General features: G+C 38.1%; 1 protein-coding gene across 3 annotated transcripts; it reads left to right on the forward strand.

The window, feature by feature from the left end:
- Window positions 1-616: 616 nt before the first annotated feature.
- kif5aa (kinesin family member 5A, a) lies at window positions 617-18,384 on the forward strand (the record flags this gene model as incomplete). 3 transcript variants are annotated; one of them, XM_079239742.1, is made up of 28 exons in its annotated part: window positions 617-745; window positions 4,940-5,027; window positions 5,111-5,184; window positions 5,615-5,719; window positions 5,951-5,999; window positions 6,126-6,181; window positions 6,286-6,373; window positions 9,692-9,816; window positions 10,018-10,122; window positions 10,719-10,867; window positions 12,181-12,329; window positions 12,466-12,644; window positions 12,933-13,001; window positions 13,159-13,365; window positions 13,939-14,085; window positions 14,224-14,412; window positions 14,583-14,700; window positions 14,796-14,857; window positions 15,180-15,289; window positions 15,577-15,678; window positions 15,963-16,023; window positions 16,117-16,188; window positions 16,414-16,518; window positions 16,910-17,126; window positions 17,278-17,452; window positions 17,787-17,866; window positions 17,953-17,992; window positions 18,306-18,384. In XM_079239742.1, 28 exons carry the CDS (start codon window positions 617-619, stop codon window positions 18,382-18,384), a joined length of 3,129 nt encoding a protein of 1,042 aa, XP_079095868.1. The 3 variants fall into 3 exon arrangements, with proteins under 3 accessions (XP_079095868.1, XP_079095869.1, XP_079095867.1); XM_079239743.1 differs by having other exon boundaries at window positions 15,195-15,289; XM_079239741.1 differs by lacking the exon at window positions 17,953-17,992 and having other exon boundaries at window positions 15,180-15,310; window positions 18,278-18,384.
- Window positions 18,385-18,505: the final 121 nt, after the last annotated feature.

Genomic DNA, 18,505 nt, shown 5'->3' on the forward strand with positions numbered 1-18,505 from the left:
GGCTGTGACGTTTCATGGCTGTGCTCTCATTTCCGCCTCTGAGCAAGTCGGTCTGATGATGCTGGGTCTGGTCTGTGGGTACCACTTTAAAGAAATGGATGCAGACCACGCCCTTCAGTGAAACACCAATAGAGGGCGCTGTTGCAACCAAAATCAGGCCTATGAGCAGCGGCTTTACCTCACTGCCCTTCCATCAGCATCTCACCTTCAACTGGACACACGCACATCCCCCGACCTCCACGAAAGAAGGAAAAAGGAGTGCAAGATAGACGAACAAACCCACTGGTGGGAAACTATCAACGTGAGAGACGACTGCGTTAATTATGTAGCGGTTTGTTTTGCGAACTAACATCCGATTGAGCCCGTCTGCCTCACTGCGACACAGGAGCACCGTCCAGCTGCGCACAGATTATTTGCACCTTTTCTTAGTTTGTCAAGCTTAAATCGTCCAATCTCATCTCCGTCCTCAGAATTTTTTCTACGAAAAAGGACAAAGTCACTGCGCATCATCTGTCATTTATTTTGAGAAATCAGATCAGGCCCTGATCGTCGTTTGATCGCAATCAGCATCCTTCCTCTCAGCAGAAAGCATCATCATCATCCCTGAATCTGCGCAATGGCCGATACTCCAGCGGAGTGCAACATAAAAGTGCTGTGTCGCTTTCGTCCTCTGAACCAGTCTGAAATTTTACGAGGGGACCAGTTTTTACCCAAATTTCAAGGAGACGACACTGTCGTTGTCGGGGTGAGTAAATGGAGCCGCTTTTGTTGTCCCATGCAAGCCCTTCATCAATAAATCATCAACCAGTCTATACTGACTAGGTTGGTGAAAAACATGTAGCACGAGGAAATATTACAGCTTTCTTTCAAACCTCTTATTCCTTGCTAACATAACGCAAACATAAACTGTATTTAAGTAAAAAAAAAAATGTTAACTTGCCTTTGGCATCAGCTGACTGAGGCCCATAGCCTAATATATGAAGCTTACACAGCTCAATATTTTTAAACGCTTAATATGCAGTTTTATGAAGAGCCAGAAACATCTGGACAAAATCTGCTAATAGAAATGTATATTTTTACTCAACTTTGAAGGGCCCTGTAAACACACAAACCTTTGAAAGGCACTGTAACTGTAAATTTGAGTCAATGTAAACAAAAGTAAATATGGAGGCTAATTTCAGTGATAATGTTAGGATTCAAGATTTTATTTTGCTCTTCTCTATCACTCAGCAGATATTAGTTATACATGCAAACAGATGAAGTGAACTGAGATGTTGAGATTTGGAGGTAAGTAGAGGCTGGTTAGCAGGGTGGGACCCACCGGATTATACAAGGCTGCTTGTTGGAATGGTTTTAATCATATGCAAAAAGATCCCCAATTAGTGTGGCATTCAGTGAATTAATAATGAAATGCTATGAGGCTGGTTTTTAGTTAATTATGTAAAAATATAAACCAAAAAAATCTATCACTGAGTGCTTTGCATCTCATTTCACTGGAGAATTTCTAACACAAGTTAAACACTAAATAGTTATCTGGAAATCTTCTGGATAATCTTCTGAGTTGTCAGTCTGGTAGTGGCAGTTTGTTTTGTTTTGTTTAATTTATAGACTGCAAAGCTTGCAGGTTGTACTAAAGTCTTAAAACAAATCCTTTATGAAACACTGAAAACTGCATAGACATATTAGAGCAAAGTAAACTTGGATATTTCCATTACAGTAAATGAGGCCAAATGGCATGTAATGGGCTGATAAATCAATTTCATTAGCCTGCACGTCAGCCTATAAAAACAGCTGTCTAACCTGACTTCAGAACCTAGAAATTAATATATTAAACTAATACATACATTAGAGGGGTCTCTCCATCTTTAGATATTTCATTTATTTTGGTTTGTTTTACCAAGTTTGAAAATGATTTAAACAAACAAAAAAGCAGAGTGCATGATGAAAATGATTGGAATAGTGAGATTATTTTGTTAAATATAACCTGCAAATGAATAGATAGTGTTAAAATTGTCTTCAGTGATAATGCAAATATCTCAGCCTGACCTTCCTCTCCTCTCAGCACAATGTGGGACAGCACAGTCAGAAAATGATCTCGCTAACTGCCTAAAGAGAGGATCAATAATCAGTCAGTGAGCCCATGCATCTTGCCTGACCTGCTTTCTCTTATCTTTGGCTCCACCTGTCTGCCTCCCTTTCGCAGACAAGATTTCAAGTCATTCCCTGTCTTGTTGTGATGATTCTCGCTCCATATTTGTTGCTGCATTCTTGACTCTCACCCCAGTCACTTTTGTCCACATATATCTCCTTTATTTGTGTCTTTATGGTCCAACCTTCCAGATCCCCTCTCTCATTTTGATACTGAGTTTCTCTTTGGTAATTCACTCTGACGTTGGGGTGTTCTGCAGATGAGTCAATTTGCTAATGACATTTGATACAGCTCATGCTCTGGCAGTGAACATTATGGTGTTTTTTGTCCTCTGTATCAGATGGGACTGTGACATTCAGGGGTAATTTTACGGATGCCCGCATATGTGGGCTGATTCTCACCAGTATGCCTCTTAACTTTCACCTGTTATTCTATTAGAATAATAGATAACAATTCTTTTAAATGTGCTCTTTTATAGTGTTACATTATTCTTCAGGAGTTTTATTAGAACACATATCTTATGCACTGTACATACATTTTAACATCTTTCTTTTGTAGGAATTTTTTTTAGGATTTTTGAAATGTGATTGACAGCACTGGAAACAGTTGTGAAGATCCTGTTTGTCCTAGAAATAATCCAGTGTATAATTCCATTAAAACTAAAGTTTTGTTTATATTTATTTCTTCTCTGCAAGATTATAATGAATATAGTACTTGCAATATGCAGATTTTAGTCTTGTTATATTCAGACTGCCTAAAATTGCATGTCAAGTTCAGCGAGTTCTGATTAGAGTGTACATGTACAAATATGCTTTGGAAATGTAACAGCATTTTACAGAACTGATGAAACTACACCATCCACAACCCACCAAGTAACAAATGCTGTTGTAATAGGAGCTTTTTAGGGGTGACAAACCACACCTGGAAGCTCATAAAAGTCAGTTAACAGAACCTCACAGGATATGTGGTCATTAATGAAAGGACCGGCTTTTATATGACTGCTCCCACGTTAGATATAAAGCTTTTAATGAAAAAAGAGCACTTTAATAACCTTGGCTGACTGTCTGGGAGAAAAAATACAATGGAACCAGCCTGTCTCACTGTCTGCTATCATCTTTCTTTGTTGTACTTACTGTCAAGAATATAAAAGCAGCGTTATCTTTGCAAAAAAATGTTCTGCACACTACCTCTGAAGATGCTTAAATTTGTTATATATATATAAATATAGATTATCAATAGTCTTCTGCTGTTAGTGCTTACATTTAAAGCAGTAACATTTTATTTTAGCTCTTAAACATATTTTACTTTTTATGAAAGATGCCTTCTCTGTTCAAGCTGGCCAGTGGGGTCATTGTGTTCACATCTCATGTGTGTCACTGAAATATCTGACTATTATAAAGGTCATCAGAGCTGTTTTCATTAGTTGGATATTAAATGACCGTTACATCATGATATGTTTTTGTAAGAGAAATTGAGCTATCCTAAAGAGAGAATATCAAAGTACAAGGTTGATATTTTGTTCAGAAAAGAGTACACTGGCCTCTTACACAGGAAACTTAAAATAATCACTCCTTGAGCACATGACTCAAGAAAGGAGAGACATGCTCAGGTTATTGGAAGTGACAGTGGTAAAGATACAACATGAAAATTATATGTTTGGAAACAGTTACAGCTCTGACAATGTTTAGTTTAAAGTTCAACATTTTAAAAAAGAGGAAATTAGCCCAGAAGCTTTACAATTTCCATAAATTACAACATCTGACCTTGAATCCACATGATGACAATCAGTCTTTTGGGATTTTGACTTTATAATAGCAATAGTCTCCTTTGTAAACTAGAATAAGTCACTTTACCAAAGGAATATTACATTTAAAATGAAAATTTCTAATAAGTACCTTTTTTGTTTAGAATGAGAGGACGTCTTAGTTTTTCACAGGCATCTGATGCTTCATTGACTCATAGTACTGACATCATTTCCCAAACTGTACACTGATTGCTTTTTCTGTAGATCGTTTGAGGTGCTGATTGGTATTAAAGACAGAATGCATTATTTAGTATATGGTCATTACTAGTCCCCCAGCTTCCTTTATCCTAAGAGTTATTTAAAAGATTTGAAAATGAACATTGCCTTTACATTAATGAACCCTAACACTGAAACTACTGACAGGTTAAGTAAGTTGCATTGCTCATCAGCTAAATTGCAATGACTTTTTGGGAACACTTGCTTACTTTCCACCTTGAGCCTTACTTGTTCAGCAGCCACACCTTCCTCTTAGCATAGCAGCAGCACTCCTGAGCATTGTTTCTCAACCCAGGTCCTTGGGGACCCCTACCCTGCATATTTTATCACACCTGACACAAATAAACTGCTCATTAACAGGCTAGCAAAAAAAACTTGATGAGCATTTCAATTAATGGGAATCAGGCCCCCACGAGCCAGGATAGAGAAACACCAACTGACATGTTCACCTTGGTGCCAAACTCCTCACAATACCAGTCTGATGGAATCTTAGGAAAGCAAGTCTAGTTCACAAAGACCATGCTGCATAACCTGAAAACCTAAGTGCACTGCACACACTTTAGGTCCCTTACAGGTGCTCTTTGTCCATGTCCCGACAGACCAGAGCTCATCTGGCAAGTTGAGGAGAATCTATATTCAGCAGGGTGGTCATTATGTTATGATCTGTGTACTTTAAATTATTATTGGGAAAAAATTTAGACAAAAATGAGCAGGCAAGTATAAGGTTTTCATGTGGCATTTTAACAGTTTGTTGTTAATCATCTTCACAGGGTAGGTCCTATGTGTTTGATCGTGTGTTTCCGACCAACACCACCCAGGAACAAGTTTACAACACTTGCGCCAAGCAAATTGTCAAGGGTACAATATATATACAAACATTCTTACTGTGAATTACAATGTGTACTTTGGGAAATAGTTATTATGTTGTTATTTCCCCACAGATGTGCTGTCTGGATACAATGGCACCATCTTCGCTTATGGACAAACTTCGTCTGGGAAGACCCACACCATGGAGGTATATATTCCACAACTACAGGTTTTATCCCAGTCAGTTCATAAAAACTGCATTTGTCAGGGTGTTTTTGTGCTTGAGGGGCCTTTGCCTCATTAAAAAGATTCATTTAAGGCTTTTGTTAAAATTTAATAGGAGAATAAATTAATATACAATTCCACCACAGCTTAATGACAATGTTGTTCCTCCCACTACTTAAAGCTGGTGGAATTTTTTTATTTTGTTTTTTTTTTACACTGTTGGGTCTATATTTTCTATTTCTCCCACAAGAAAAACATATCTTCTTTTTCTGTTAGGCTTATAATCTATAGCAATAGTTCAATAGCAACACGATGGGATTTTAAAGGCATCATTAAGGATTATAACATTACCCTTCAACTCTGGATAGCTTTTAACCCAAATTATACTGTCTATCTGTAAAATTCTGTTGCAGGGTAAGCTACATGACCCTCACCAGATGGGGATCATTCCTCGGATTGCTGAGGATATTTTCAACCATATCTTTGCCATGGATGAAAACCTTGAATTCCACATCAAGGTATCACTTGCTGTTCTTCCCAGGGTCTACATCATGATCTACATAATCAGGATATAATGCTGTTTTATGTTGTTTTAAATTTTTTATGCTCTGTTGTGTGGGGATTTTTGGGGAAATGGCCCTTCCCTTCTTTGTCTTAATTTATTACATATCTGCAGATGTGTCACTGCTTCAGGGCAAAGTATATGTATGTGTGTGTGTGTGTGTTCATTTATTGCTGTCCTCTTTCAGGTTTCCTACTTTGAAATCTACATGGACAAAATCCGTGATCTCCTAGATGGTTAGTGCGAAATACACTCGTTCATTTGATTCATCACATGTAATATACAAGCTGAATGTACATGGTTCATGTTTTGGATTTTGTCCTTCAATACTACATCATTTTGATGTTTCTGTATTTTCATAGTTACAAAGACCAACTTGTCTGTCCACGAGGATAAGAACAGGGTGCCATATGTCAAGGTTTGTGAAAGAAGTGTTTTATACTTCATTTTGACAGACATGAGACAGATTATTTTCGTAACATTATCCCTTTCTTATACTCCTCTTTTCTATCCTTCCCTCAGGGATGCACTGAGCGCTTTGTCTCCAGCCCTGATGAAGTCATGGATGTGATTGATGAGGGCAAATCCAACCGCCATGTTGCTGTGACCAGTGAGTTTCTATTTTTAAGTGTTAATTTTACATTGTGTGACAAACATGCAGTAAAAAACATAGAAATTAAAATCAGTATCAGATGTTAATATAATATTGTGAAACGTACAATAATAATAATAATACATAAAAGAAAATGTTTTTTTGTGTAAACTTTTGTTTTTATATCTTCTTGAGCATGATGAGTGTAAGCCCTGTAGCAGCTCCTCCTCCTCCTCATCAGAGGTGCTAATATTAATTAGCACATGTGATTTGTAACTGATGCATGAAGTGATAGCTGAGTTCATGCAGCTAATTATTATATATTATGTAATATGCTTTTTACTGTAATTTCAAAGCTCTATTTATTCTTATAAAAAAGACAGAGAAAGTTGGTCATGATGAAACTGACAGGATTTAAATGTTGTGGGAGAAAGTAATAACAAATAACAAACATCAAAGATTTTCACTTGTTCCTCTTTCTGTAAGTCAGTGTGAGACAACCAGGATTTTAGGTACCAAAGTGCTTCATTGTTGTTAGAAAGCCTGCAAATCATTCTGCATGTTCCTGCACTTTGTGTTACTCTGAGTTCAGCTGAATTACTTTGCTGTGCTGCAGTTTAGTTTCCGACTGAAAATAGCAATACTGCTGGTTTCCAGGTCAAGGTTATAATGTGTGTCTTTAAAGTGCCCAGAGACAACATTGTTGTGAAGTACAATACAAATAAAGCTGAATTAAATTTAATTAAATTCAATTGAATTGAATTAAATAATCTTACATTAAGATTTTGAATATGATTGATTAAATTAAATGAATATTGTTTAGTCTTGTAATATGCTTCCAAGACTTGGCCAACTTTTGTATGAATGAGTAGGTTTTAATAACAATAGATGACACAGACAATATAGCAAAGCAGCAATTCTTCATAAAATTAATTTAAACTAATAAATAAAAACTTGCCAACATACGTACTTATTTTTGTGGTTTTTTTGCATGCTTTATGCTGATTCACTGTGATTAAACCAAAAGCAGCCTGAAACAAAAAAGAGCATGAAAACATGAGCTTTGGGAATCTGCTTCACTGTCATAAATTGAGACCTGCACAGATGTTTATTTTTTTGGTGTTGATTTCTTCCAATACTCTGCAATGCATTTGCTTGTCCTGATGCATTTAATTTGTAAAGACTTTTGATTTGGGCTTGTCCCACAAAGTGAACAATTCAGTTTAGTTTTATTGTGAGAAATTGTAAACTTAACTCTTATGAAAAAAGAAGAAGAATAGATGATTAACAAGATAAATTAAGCTTACATTTAACCCAATATAACTAACAATAGCCTATGTATTTTAGAAACAAAAATGAAGTAAAGATAACAGAAGTTATCCTTAGACAGATTTTTTTGTCATTGTGAGGAGATAGTTTTGCAACTAAAGAAGCTATATCACTTTTAAAATGTAAAACTAAGATGCTGTAATCTTTATTGTTATTAACAAAAGACATCTTGGCAATTAATACAGATGTGTATCCAATAGCCCATTAATCTTATTTTACATACTGTATCAAATGAGGATAAATGATCAATTTAAAGCTACATCTGGCTCATACATTAGTTCATGCATTCATGAATCTGCAGTCAGTTTTTCTGAGGTTAGTGAATTATCATAGCCTCCCATTCAATTTCAAGCAAATAAAATTGAATTATAAATATGAAACTCAATAGGGAAGAAAACAACATATTCCAAAATACTTTCTTTACTTTGCATTTTAAAATGAAAGCTCATTGAATACTCTGTATTTATTGGAAATACATGATTTACAATTGTGACTACCTGCCAAACACAAATATGCAAAACATCAAAAAATCAATTTTTTTGTTAAAACATAATGAATGATGAAAAGTACATACCTGGGGACACTATTCAGTCCCTCTAAAAATCTTCCAAACAGCTTATGAAAGACAAAACAAATCTAAAAGATTCTATTAACAATAAAACATGTTTTAGTCTAGTCCATTTTGTTTTAAACTATACCTCCATGAAATATGAATGTGCTTGTGAGCTACAAAGTTTTATTGGCTGAGCAATGAGTCATAAAAGTCAAAGCTCAGATTTTCTGATGTATAATGCTGTCGAAGAATATAGATGTTGTGAAACAGTCTTCTTCTGATCTGAGCCACGAGTTTCCACCATGAGATAATTATCTGCTATTAAAACGCTGACTAATACAAACTGTGCTCTGGCTGAGCATTCATGGTCCCTTGGTGATTTCAAATTCACCACATTCAAGGATTTTACCATTGTGTGACAATCTTAACGAAAGCTATGAAAAATGTAAAAGAAGGACAGAAATGAATGGATATCTGATAAAAGATAATAGGTGTCTCTTTCATGTTAATCGGATGCCGAGGCAAATTTCTCTACAAGACAAATTAGATAGATGATATCTCTTAATGAAGAGGCTTTAATAATTACAGAGGTTGGTGTGCTCAGTAAAGCAGAAGTAGTCTTTCAAATATAACAATTTGATAACAACATGTTTTTTGCAATTCATACCAGCAGCAGATTTGCTGAAAGCTGCGTTCCTGAACAGTACAGCGTTGTCTACTTCCAGTCGATGCCTGCTGACTCACTGTGCTGCAGAACGGTGTGCTGATAGCTGTCTAATGGAGCTCCACTCTGCAGACACTGAGCTGATGCCCTCTGATATCATCTGCAGAGAAACCTGAACTTTCCGTCTGAGAGGAGGTCCCATCAAGGGAGCAATTTAGTGGGCTAATATTTGCACAATGTGAAATGGTTCTGCTGCAGTGCTGGCTTGTTTAGTAGATAAAAGATATGGAATATTTTAATGGGATGGGCTGATCAGGACGGAAAAACATGATGAAATTCTGGTAAAGAAAAATCAGGGAGTGATATTCAGTATATTTTTCTATATTTTTGTTTCTCTGTAAAGAGAAAATGAACTGAAAAAGTAGAGCAACAAATAATGAGGCTTAAACAAAGAAATTCGGTTTCAAAAACATTAAGTGAAATTAAAGGAAAAGGCTGTTAGAAAAACACATAATTTATGAGGGGAGTAATGTGTCCCTGGATTTTTTATTTATTTATTTTTTTGCTGGAGTTGTTCTGGCATGTGTGTGTTAAGATTAAGGAGATTTACTATATTTCAAAAGTCTCTCAATTGGCTCATAACTCGTGTATCCAGCTGTGCTCAGTTGGAGGTTTCAGATGAAGCTTGAAAAGAACATTTGGTTTAAAGTTTGATGAACACAATTTATTCATTTATGCAATTCATATCAGCTTCACTTCTCTGACTGTTTTGTTGCCTATGTCTGTGCAGACATGAATGAGCACAGCTCTCGCAGCCACAGCATCTTCCTGATCAACATCAAACAGGAGCATGTGGAGACTGAGCAGAAGCTGTGTGGAAAACTCTACCTGGTGGATCTGGCTGGCAGTGAGAAGGTAAGAACACATTGGGACAGATTGTCTAAAAATAAACAGTTCAGCTGCTTCAACACAATAACTGGGTAATGCGGTTTATTTAACATTTCCCTTTCCATCATCACATGTGAGTGTATGGAGATGCTTTTTTTAAATGTACAGTGTTTCTGCCTTTTTGTATCCTGCTTATCATCTGTAATGTTTGTGCCTTCTTCATTCTAGGTCAGTAAGACCGGAGCTGCAGGTTCTGTCCTAGATGAGGCTAAAAACATCAATAAGTCTCTTTCTGCTCTTGGGAATGTCATCTCTGCTTTGGCTGAGGGAACGGTAAGTGTTAAACAAGGTTTATTTTTCTGAATTTCCTATGTGATATACACTATATTATTCAAGGTCTGAAAAGGCTTCATTTTAGGCTGATAGATACATATTATCTTTATTTCTAATATGAAATTAAAAGCCTCAAAATTGTTGAAAAATTAATTAAAGGTGTCCCTTTTGTTTCCATGTTCAGACAGTAAAAAAACCAACTGTACTACTTTCAGCACTTTCACACAGAAGCTCTCTGTCACACTTGGCAACTTGCGCAGAACCAACAACCTTAATTTATTTCCAGTTGAACAGATTCAACCATGAAATGCCCAAACTGTCACTGACCAAATGTCAAATTAGCTGGCTCAAGTACAGTATGTTACTTTTCACAACATTTCCAGGCCCTGTTAGGGTTTGTCAAAACTTAAAACATTTATAGGTTTTCTGATTATGAAGTGCTGATAAACTACAAGCAAATCTTTTTATTTGTTTGTTTTTTAATCTTTTACCCTCTTTTCTGACCTCCTTTCCTCATTTTTCCTCATTAATGATCATCATTACCAACTTCCTTGACGATGCATCCTCTCCTCTTCTCTCATCATTTCTCCCTGCAGAAAACTCATGTCCCATACCGTGACAGCAAAATGACCCGTATCCTGCAGGACTCCCTCGGTGGGAATTGTCGTACCACCATGTTCATCTGCTGCTCTCCCTCCAGCTACAATGATGCAGAGACCAAGTCAACTCTCATGTTTGGACAACGGTACCATTATCTGTCATTTAAAGCTTTTTATTGAGCTATTCACTGCTAAGTAAAGCAAGAATCCAAACAGAATACATGTAGATCTTATTACACGCTGACCAAATTTTAACTTAATCATATCATCTGTCTCACTGGACTACATTTACTTTGCATTGCTTTGTGGATAAAATATTTTTTAAATTTGGGAGGTTCCAATACAGAGCAAATTTTCATAGAGTCTCATGTTATAACGGCCAACTTCACAGGAGATAATAACATGTTTATCGCCTGGTTCAAAAACCATTTTAGGTTTAATATGCCAAGTTTACCTTCATGACAGATGGGTCTGAGCTTTTTTTTTTTTTTAGAAGCAATATATTCTTTAAATTTGGTATAATTGGGGCACATCGTTTTGATTGACAGGTACCTGAGGGCAGACTCTAGCACAACAGTGGATTTTATCCAGCCAACAGTGTGACTTAGCTGTAGCCCGCCTATCACCTTTGTGTCATTACCACCCGTTAACTCCAGGTTAGCTCAGTTAGCCCATAAGATGTCTATCATCCAACCCCACACTCCCAGCCTCCCTCTCACCTACACATCTTCAGCCATTTTTGTCCTTTCCGGGACTGACAGCTTGCATGATGCTGCCAAGATGACGACAGTGGGAACTACCCAATGAGTTTACTTCAGCTTTTCAGAAACTTACGGGTGATGTCACAGCGGCTCTGTCTATCTTTAAACAGTCTGTGCTCTAAATTGGAGATGACAATCCCTTTCTGGGGAAGGACCGTGGTCTCGGATTTGGAGGTGCTAATTTTCATCCCACTTACAATTAGCTGTGAACTGGTTTAGCGAGAGCTGAAGATCAGAGCCTGATGAAGCCAACAGAACCACATCATCTGCATAAAGCAGAGACCCAATCCTGAGGCCATCACACTAGATGTCATCAACACCTCAGCTGTGCCTGGAAATTCTTTCTATAAAGGTTCTGACCACAATCAAAATGACCGTCTTGAGGAGTCTATAACTCATTCATTCATTCATTATCCTAACCACTTAGTCCAATGAAGGGTCACGGGGAGGCTGCAGCCTATCCCAGCAGTCTTTGGGCGAAAGGCTTTGTACACCCTGGAAAGCTCGCCAGTCCATCACAGGTCCAGAGTCTATAACTCACTTGAAACCAATCTGACTTACTGGCACCAATGCACCAATGGCACCAACAGGTTGTACAAGGGGTTCTGGTATTCCATACCAGCCACCTGTCAAGCTGTATAATCACTTAAAATTGATTCACATTTTCATCCTCTAAACATCTTTATTGATCTTTACAGTGCAAAGACTATCAGGAACACCGCATCCATCAACCTGGAGTTGACTGCAGAGCAGTGGAAGAGAAAGTATGAGAAGGAGAAAGAGAAGAATAAGACCATGAAGGACACCATTCAGAGGCTGGAGGCTGAACTCAAACGCTGGAGAAATGGTGAAATTTAATATTTGCATTTCTGTTAGAAAGCATAGTTTTCACTTCAGGTCTCCAATTCCTCTGCAGGCCTTAGAAGTAAAAGGATATTTCTCTTATTGAGTGTTTTCTGTCTTCTCTTATGTTCATTCCTCAGGAGAAGATGTGCCTGAGACCGAGCGGACCACGTCAGACGTGGTGACCCGTTTTGAGTCTGTGGAGGAGCGGCCCATTTTGGACAATGACACTTCCTCCATTGTGGTTCGCATTTCTGAGGAGGAGCGACAGAAGTACGAGGAGGAGATCCGCAAGCTGTACAAGCAGCTGGATGACAAGGTTGAAACACAAAAGCAAAAGGATCTATTATCAGAGGAAACGCTCCTCTGTAGGGTGTGAATTTAGATGTTAATTTCTTGATCCTGTCAAGTCAAGGAGTAGTTTTGTTCTGTTCTCCGTCATGTTTAACAGCTAATAATGAATCTGTAAGCTAGAATAAGGTAAAGTTTCTTCTCTTCCCTGTCAATGTATGATTCACATGTCAATGAATGTAGTGATTTTTTACATTTATGTAAAAAATATGTATGTATGTGTATATGTATATATGTGTGCATCATGTTTATGCAGGATGATGAGATCAACCTGCAGTGCCAGCTGGTGGAGAAACTGAAGCAGCAGATGCTGGACCAGGATGAGGTGAGAAATCACAAGCCAATTCACACATACAAATTCACACTTTGTGCACACACACGAGCACACTATGTTTGCTTGAATACTAATAACAATGTCTCAATTGATTGTCCACTTTTGTTTTTTATCTGTCTTCCTGTTTCCTTCTTTTTGCTTCCCTCAGCTCCTTGCCTCCTCCCGTGGTGATGGAGACAAGGTCCAGGCTGAGCTTGGCAGGCTGCAGGTGGAAAGCGACTGTGCCAAGGCTGAAGTGAAGGAGGTCCTTCAGGCTCTGGAAGAACTTGCCATCAACTATGACCAGAAGAGCCAAGAAGTGGAGGAGAAGGGTCTGCAAAACCAACTGCTGGCTGACCAACTGGCCCAGAAAATGGTACCCAAAATTTTAGGCTGGTGTGATTATTACTCTGAATGAAACAGAAGGGGTGCTGAAATCTGAGACAGGAGGCAGAACAGAAGGATGCTCTTGCCTGCCTGTGGCTCCATACACACAAGCAAATGTCCACAATTCCTTTCAGATCACTCCCAAAATTTAATGTAATCTCAGTTTCCAAACCACCAAGATTCATTCTTTTAAAAAAAACGCAGCATAATAATTCACCTCGTTTTTGTCTAAAATTGGTAAAAACAGACACATTTAAACAGGCAAAAACATAACCTTATGCACATACACTGTATTCCTGACTCATCCCACAGAAAATGTTGCAACCAGTAGATGGCACCACAGCTATATGTGATAACAATTATCCTAACTCAACAATTTTGAGACACTCTTTTAATTGGAATATTTTATCCTAATAAAAAAAACAAAATTTTCCATTTTTCATTGGAAAATTATTGACATTTTCAGCTTGTTTGCAAAAAAAAAAAAAAAAAAGAAAAAATCTTGCTTAGAAAACAAATTATTTAATTCTGAATGTAGCTTTTTACATATCCTCTGCTACAGGCGAGTCTGATGGAGCTGGAGGCAGAGCTGTCTCGCATGCAGGAGGTGAGCGGTCAGCAGAGAAAACGCATCGCTGATGTTCTCAATGGACTCATGAGGGACCTCAGCGAGTTCAGTACCATCGTGGGCAATGGGGAGATAAAGCTGGTGAGCAAGCCCTCGCTAGTTAAAGAATTTTCATTTAGAGGACATGCAGTTATCTGCTTTGTGCCCTGTTGCATGTGCATGCATGTGACTGGGTGAAAAACTCTGGATGAAATAATAATGTGAATGTTTAATGTACAGCCGGTGGAGATTAGCGGTGCAATTGAGGAGGAGTTTACCGTGGCTCGCCTCTACATCAGCAAGATCAAGTCGGAGGTGAAGAGCATGGTGAAGCGCTGTCGCCAGCTGGAGAACTTGCAGCTGGAGTGCCACCGCAAGATGGAAGAAACCGGGAGGGAGCTCTCCTCCTGCCAGCTCCTCATCTCTCAGGTAAAGGACATGGGAGGAGGAAGGGATGTAGATGAAAGGATGTAGTTGTTTAAAAAATATACCAAGCAAAGAAATTTTACCAACTAATGAGTATAATTTTGTCTTGGTAATTGGTAAGATCTGAATTGTTTTATCTCTCTGATGAAATGTGGATGTTTGTGTTTGTACAGCATGAGGCTAAGATTCGCTCTCTGACGGAGTACATGCAGAGCGTGGAGCAGAAGAAGAGGCAGCTGGAGGAGAGTCATGACTCTCTGAGCGAAGAGCTGGCTAAGCTGCAGGACCAAGGTAACGCACACCTCATATATACACAAAAATACCCTGATGGATATACAACTGTCTGTGAGAAAAGCGTTTCTTAGACATTGTTTTACTTCTACTAGATAACTCCCTTCTTGAGGAGAAGGATGGAGAAAAGGGCGAGACTGAGAATGGAAATGTAAAGGTAAGATGATTTTTAATGTAGAATAGGGGGACTTGAACATATTTTTCCTATGAGAGAACATCCAAAGTATTATTCTAGATGTGACTTATGCTTTTTCAAGCCTTAAGTTTCTGTTAAATCAGCCTTGTGCAGTGATACTTGTAAAAAAAAAAACATCATTCCTGAGATTTTGAATTGTTTCTGGTCAAAAGATGGCTCCTCAACCTCTGATGGTATAAAACAACAATGTCTTTTGTGAGATCATGTACTTTAACTGTTGTTTACTCACATCTAAATGCATGTGGAGATTTTTCTAGACATTTTTCATGTTTCTCACTTCTAGGCAGCTCCTCGGCAGCAGGGCGAGTCTCACCGTGGTCTCCATCACAAACAGCTGGCCCGTCTGCGGGATGAAATCAACGAAAAGCAGAGGCTCATTGATGAACTCACTGAGTCAGTGATTGCCACTTTTGTGTGTGTGTGTGTGTGTGTGTGTGTGTGTGTGTGTGTGTGTGTGTGTGTGTGTGTGTGTGTGTGTGTGTGTGTGTGTTGGGGGGGTATAAATGCTATATATGTATGTATATATATATATATATATATATATGTATATTTATATATATATATATGTATATAATAACTTTTTTATTCATACTGGTGAAGATGTGTTATTTTTTGTTTTAATGCAGCTTTTTCCTTTTTCTTTTTCTAATGAACATGTGTGTCTTAATTTCATCTTTCAGCCGTAACTCCAAGTTGGAGCTGGAGCTGGCTCAGGTGCGAGCAGACTTTGAACGCTTGAAGAGTCAGGACAGCACCAAGAGTGAACGCCTGGAGGAGCTCTCGTAAGTGTTGAACAAGTCTGTTTTCTAGTACTGAACCACCAGGCAGAATGATATATTTAATGTATTATGTGTTAGATTTGAAAATTTAAAGCATTACTTTGCTGTTAAGTTCATATTCATTTAATAGGTTGAGATAAAATATTTGAGATCAGACTTCATTCAGCTTCCTTTATACTCCATTATAAGATGCTAAAGCCACCAATAGATACAAAAATCTTCTGCAAACAGATTTTTTTTTTTAAAGTTTTAGTCCTGCTTTTGCTAATTTATTTATTTATTTTTAGATTCTTGCATGAGCGCCATGAGCAGACCAAACAGGACTTAAAGGGTCTGGAGGAGACTGTCGTGAGTAAAACAGGCGCTACCATTTATCTTCCTCGTGCTTTGTGTCATCTAGAGTTGTTTGTTTAACCTCATTTCCATTTGTCTATCTTCCAGGCCCGCGAACTCCAGACCCTCCACAACCTGCGCAAGCTGTTTGTTCAAGACCTCACGTCGCGGGTTAAAAAAGTAAGGAATTCTGTTCTTATGGAATATATGACCTGGCATACCTCAAAGCAAATGCAATATTATCCTCATTAACTCCACTCGCCTCGACTTTTGGATCTCAAGTATAACACATTTTTTTGCAAACTGGTGACAAACCATTTGACAGAGGTCTATTAAGAATAGAACAAAATAAACAACATTATTAGCCAAAAATACAAGATGCGCCTTTTATTTTTTGTCCTGCAGAGTTCCGAAATGGAACCTGATGATAGCGGGGGGTCTAGCACCCAGAAGCAGAAGATTTCCTTTCTTGAGAATAACTTGGACCAACTTACAAAGGTTCACAAACAGGTGAGAAAGAAAGAAATTTGAGCAAATGGAACAACTGGTTATGTATGTCATGTTATGAATATGGTTTTCTGTTATGACTAAATTTAAACTGATGTCTTTAAACCGAGGGACACAGATTATGGGCGGAGCTTAATTTACATTTACCATATATACCACTGTAGGTTATGTTTGTGTAACTGGTTGAAATCACAAAATTTATTATGAATAATCTTTGAACTTATTGCAAATACGGTGAATTTGTTTTTTCCTGTGGTTGAGGCACAAATATGGTTCCAATAAACTATCTTATCTTGGTTGTGTGTTACTATTTCTAAGAATTATTTAACATCACTTTGGCCACATATGAATTCACATTGTCTCCTTCCTCCTCCACCTCCTCTCTGAACTCTAGCTGGTTCGTGACAATGCAGATCTGCGTTGTGAGCTTCCAAAGCTGGAGAAACGTCTTCGGTCTACTGCTGAGAGAGTTAAGGCCCTGGAGACTGCACTGAGGGATGCCAAAGAGGGCGCCATGATGGACCGTCGCCGCTACCAACAGGAGGTTGATCGCATCAAAGAGGCAATGAAGGCAAAGAATGCTTTGAGGCGCCCACATGCAGCACAAATTGGTAATACGCTGAATTCTTTGATTGTAGCTTTAGATTGTTTTATTTTTGGAGAATGGAGGAATATGCAGAATTTGTTTAAATTGATCAGCAAGAATAATGCCCTACTGTTGTGCAAGTTGTACCTGGCCTTACACCAGTGTCATCCTAACAGCAAAACCAGTGAGACCAAAGCAGCTGCCTGTTTGCTCTCCAACAAACCCCTTCTACACTTACATCCGTGCCACTGAACAAGCCAATGCTTACAGCAACGCGCTCTTCCAGAGCAACATGACACAACAGAACCCCTCCAGCATCAACAGCAACCCCAACTCTGTCCAGAGCAACACGTGAGTTTAAATATTTTCTTCCAACTTTTCACAGAGAAGACAGCTGTTCCAGAGTATAAAAAAGTCTGCTGATTTTCTCTAAAGAGATTATTTTGTCAGTGGATTAATAGCTGTATGCAGTACATATTGCATAAACATACAATCTATTCATGTTTTCGTTTATATTATATATTATGTATAATGTACTGTACATGCAGTATCATGGACAACGTGTAAAGTTCTGAAATCCACTTGGATAAGTGGCATGCTTTATACAAAATCCCTCATTAGTCATCTTCGCTTGTCCTGCCACATGTAACTGTCTGTATGATTTCTCCTGTGGTTTTTTACATAGAGTTTCCACAGCACTGGGCTACAGAGCAGGAAGATATAATGGCGACATACTGGAGTCCTACCCACTCAACATTGATAATGGTAGATTGTCTGTTTTGAGAATGATCTCTTATCATTTTGGTTGAATGTATGACAGCTTGGTAAACTGCTGTTTCTTCCCCCAACAGGTAACAGCGTCAGTGAAACCAGAGACATAAATGATAACAGGTGAGGGTGTTGGATACATTTACTACATAAAGCAAGAAAAGAAACATTATTAAACTGAAAACTAGCTTTGAACTGATCTGTACTATGCAATTCTTGGATAACTTTAGCTTTCTAAACAAATAAAAGAGGATGAATTTGTATTGGAAACTCTGAAATTACATGAAATAGAAAGGAAACATTGCGGCCCACTGTTACCAGTTTGCTTCTTAGAGTTGCTGAATTTTATGGGACTGTGATGGTGTGAAGCTCTTGATAGAAATTAGAAGTGGTAAAAGAATGAAGTAGTTAATTGTCTGTGTCTTTCCATTAATAGGAGTGACGGCCATTGTGGCAGTGAAGTGGATGACTCTAACAGGCAGTACATCATTCAGCAGGAGACTGCTGCAAGTTAATAAGATGGTAATGAGCAAACACTCAGTTACATACACCCTCACACCCACCCCCATGACTTATAACCAATAGTAATTTTGTGTAAAGGTCTTGTATTTTAAAAGAGCTTCCAAAATGATAATC

The sequence above is a fragment of the Telmatherina bonti genome (assembly GCF_933228915.1).
Source record: "Telmatherina bonti genome assembly, chromosome: 4".
Classification (NCBI taxonomy): Eukaryota; Metazoa; Chordata; class Actinopteri; order Atheriniformes; family Telmatherinidae; genus Telmatherina; species Telmatherina bonti.